At 35.2% G+C, this 3,755-nt stretch overlaps 1 protein-coding gene across 1 annotated transcript; it reads right to left on the bottom strand.

Moving 5' to 3' along the window:
- Positions 1-268: 268 nt before the first annotated feature.
- On the bottom strand, positions 269-1,607 carry LOC115211983 (heat shock cognate 71 kDa protein-like). Its single transcript, XM_036503145.1, has 2 exons — positions 1,491-1,607; positions 269-817 (listed from the first exon to the last, which is right to left on the bottom strand). Exons 1-2 carry the CDS (start codon positions 1,605-1,607, stop codon positions 320-322), a joined length of 615 nt encoding a protein of 204 aa, XP_036359038.1. The 3' UTR covers positions 269-319.
- Between the last annotated feature and the right edge of the window lie 2,148 nt (positions 1,608-3,755).

Below are 3,755 nucleotides of genomic sequence, written 5' to 3'. Positions count from 1 at the left end.
TCTATCTTAAAATAAAAATATACAGATTATAAAAATAATTTTAAAAATATACAGTACTATACTGCTCCTACTTCGCGGATTTTCACCTATCACGTAGTATTTGGGAACGTAACACTCGCAGTAGTCGGGGGATTGCTGTATATACATATGCATACTTACGTATGTACACATACGTATCTTCACATGAGCTTGTATGAATATGCATGGGTACATGTGACTGAGTGCATATATATATATATACATAGAAAATAAACTGAGTTGAGATGAGTAAAAAAAAAAACAAATCAAATGATTAGGAGGTAGGTACAGGTTAAGTGATTTAGTCAACTTCTTCAATTGTTGGTCCACTACTTTGTCCTGTCGATTCACCGGCTGAGCCACCAAAGTTTGGCATTCCACTTGGCATACCACCAGGCATACCTCCAGGCATACCACCAGCACCAGAATACAGTTTGGTAATAATTGGGTTACAAACTTTTTCAATTTCCTTTTGCTTAGCCTCAAATTCATCCTTTTTAGCCAATTGATTCTGATCAAGCCAAGTAATAACCTCTTGGCATTTGTCAATTATTGATTTTTTATCTTCTTCAGATATCTTGTCCTTTACTTTTTCATCTTCAACAGTCGATTTCATGTTGAAAGCATAACTCTCCAAGCCATTCTTAGCAGCAATGCGATCTTTTTGCTTTTCATCATCCTGTCGGTACTTCTCAGCATCACTGACCATTTTTTCAATTTCCTCTTTGCTAAGACAGCCTTTGTCATTAGTAATGGTGATTTTATTTTCTTTGCCTGTGCTCTTATGTATTCGTGTTTTCTATTTTTGATTGTACCGTATCTTTGGGCGAGGATGTCCGGCTATATGGTGTGTGGATTTAGAGAAATAGAGGTATCAGCTCACAACTATATACTTAACATAAAGTATTTCGTGAATAAGGATTGTTATGAGGGTTTCATATATATATATATATATATATATATATATATATATATATATATATAATATATAATTAACAGAATTAGATAAAAATCCAAGGCTGTGAAAGATTTCAGAACATTTATATATGTGTATATATATATATATGCATTTAAACTGATGTAATAATTGCATTGTTCAATTAAATGGAAGCGCTTGAAACGGTCGTACAGCATTACTACTTGATATCTTGGTGCTTATTTTGATTTTATGTATATTCAGTATATATATATACACACACACAGACATGACAGAAGTAAATGGACACCCCATAAAACATCGTTTTATGCTCATTCTCACTTGTAAAAGTTTATAATTTTTATTAATTGACATTTGTATGTTTCCGGTTCTATATGTAGCTGTTTAATCATGCTATGTACAGAGGAAGCCTTGGAACAGTCTGAATTTCAAAGATACTGTATTGTAGGTCAATCTGAAGGTGGACATAGCATAAAATCACAGAAAATCTTGGGATCCCGCAATTTACGGTATATAGAGTGATCGTGCAATTCACCAGAGAGGGGAAGAAGTCCTCATCACCTCGCCCAGGTTGACCAGGGCTCTCTGACAAGTCCCTTCTCTTTGTTAAGAGAAACGTGGAGGATAATTCTCGTTGCATGGCCTCTGGCATAGCTGAACACGTTGGTGTCAGTCCCAGAACAGCTGTCAGGTATCTCAACAAACTTGCTTGCTATGGCAAAGCAGCAAGAAGGAAGCCACTGCCAATATCAAGCGGAGAAACGATTGGGCCAGTGAGACGGTGGAGAGGCTACTACTATTCACCAATGAGTTCAGAGTTGCCGTATTTTCTGATAGTGGTTGAGTGTGGGTCTGGAGACTCTGTAATCAAGAAATTGACGGGAAAAGATTGCAGCTAACAAAGAAAACATGGCAGCTATTCTGTGATAACCTGGGAAACAATTTGGAGTAATGGACAATCAGAGCTAGTAGTGTGTAAAGGAAACATAAAGTCAGATAAATATGTGTCCATAATGCAGAAAGGACTCATTCCAATCTTCTCCAGTGGTGAAATGATTAAAGAAGACTATTTATGGAAGATAGAGCTCCTTGTCACACAGCTAAAATGATTTTTTTGCATAAGAATGGCATTGAAAAGCTTTCATGGCCAAGCCAGCCAGCAGCTACGAACCATAATGACCACCTCTGGGGCATAATGGACAGGAAACGTCATAAAAAGAACAAGAAAGCATCTTCAAAGTCAGATCTTTTGAGATTACTGCATGAAACTTGTCAAGAAATTTCGCAAGAGAATATTCATCATCTGATCATTATCATGGCTAATAGACTCCTTGCATTGAAAAATGCAAGGGGCATGTTTTCTAAATAGTAAATATTCACATTATAACAATTAATGAATAATTGGAATGTATAATTTCAGATTTAAATAAATTTAAACGATTATAAGGGTGTTTATTTACTTCTGTCATGTGAGTGTGTGTGTGTGTGTGTGTGTGTATATATGGGGTGGGAGTATAACTACTGAAAACCACAGAATTTATATATATATATATAGTTTCTTTATTACCCACAAGAGGCTAAACATAGAGGGGACAAACAAGGACAGACAAACGGATTAAGTCGATTAGATCGACCCCAGTGCGTAGCTGGTACTTAATTTATCGACCCCTAAAGGATGAAAGGCAAAGTCGACCTCGGCAGAATTCGAACTCAGAACGTAACGGCGGGCAAAATACGGCTACGCATTTCGCCCGGCGTGCTAACGGTTCTGCCAGCTCATATATATATATATATACATGGTGAGGCAAGTGATATAGTGGTTATCTTAAGATTGTGGTTTCGATTCCTAGACTGGTGGTGAGTTGTGTACAAATATTTCCCGTTACTCCAGTCCAGTCAACTGGCAAAACAAAGTATTCCTGCGACGGCCCGGTGTCCTGGGGAGGTTGGCAATATATACGCCACAGAATCTGGGAAACCTGCTTCAAGAGTTAATGGCTCAGGAAAGACGTTTTATCTATCTATCTATTTATCTATCTATCTCTATCTATCTATTCTATCTATCTATCTATCTATTCTATCTATCTATCTATCTATCTGTCTATCTATCTATCTATCTATCTATATATATATATGTATATATATATGTATATATATATATATATATATATCTATATATATATATATATATAAGTATATGTGTGTGTGTGTGTTTGTATGTGTGTGTGTGTGTCTGTGGGCGTGTGGTGTGGGTGTGTGTATGTATGTATACATGCTCAATTTCGGTTGAGTGTTCTGTATCTAGTTCTGGAAATTGTGTTTTGCAAGCGACAGACTACGCTGAAGGTCTTGCAGATATCTGCGTGTTTGCAATCGTAGATATTGACAAGTGAAACCAATGGTACGTAGGTAATCATTTTTCATTTCGTATATTTTCATTTGTCTTGCTCATTCTTACATTTTGGCGTTTTGTTGAGGTCTTTTCTTGAGAACACATTCATCGTGGTAATGGCGATTTGACGTCTATGTTTAGCCTATTAGGTGTCCACTTCGGTGGTCATTCCTCTTAGTTTTGTATGTAACACAATTTTTAATTTTCTGATTTTTTTAAAATATGGTAAGCCACTGGTTTTAATTGATTAATATCAATTTCTACCTTATAATTTAATTTATATATATAATATATATTATATATATATATATATATATAAATATAAATTAATTATAAGGGATTATATATATATAACATATATAAAATCACCTTATTTTAAATTGTATGGATAATACCATACTAAATTGT

Source organism: Octopus sinensis, linkage group LG5 (genome assembly GCF_006345805.1).
Source record: "Octopus sinensis linkage group LG5, ASM634580v1, whole genome shotgun sequence".
NCBI classification, from domain to species: Eukaryota; Metazoa; Mollusca; class Cephalopoda; order Octopoda; family Octopodidae; genus Octopus; species Octopus sinensis.
The sequence above is the reverse complement of the archived record's forward strand: the minus strand, read 5'-3'. Positions and strand labels throughout refer to the sequence as shown.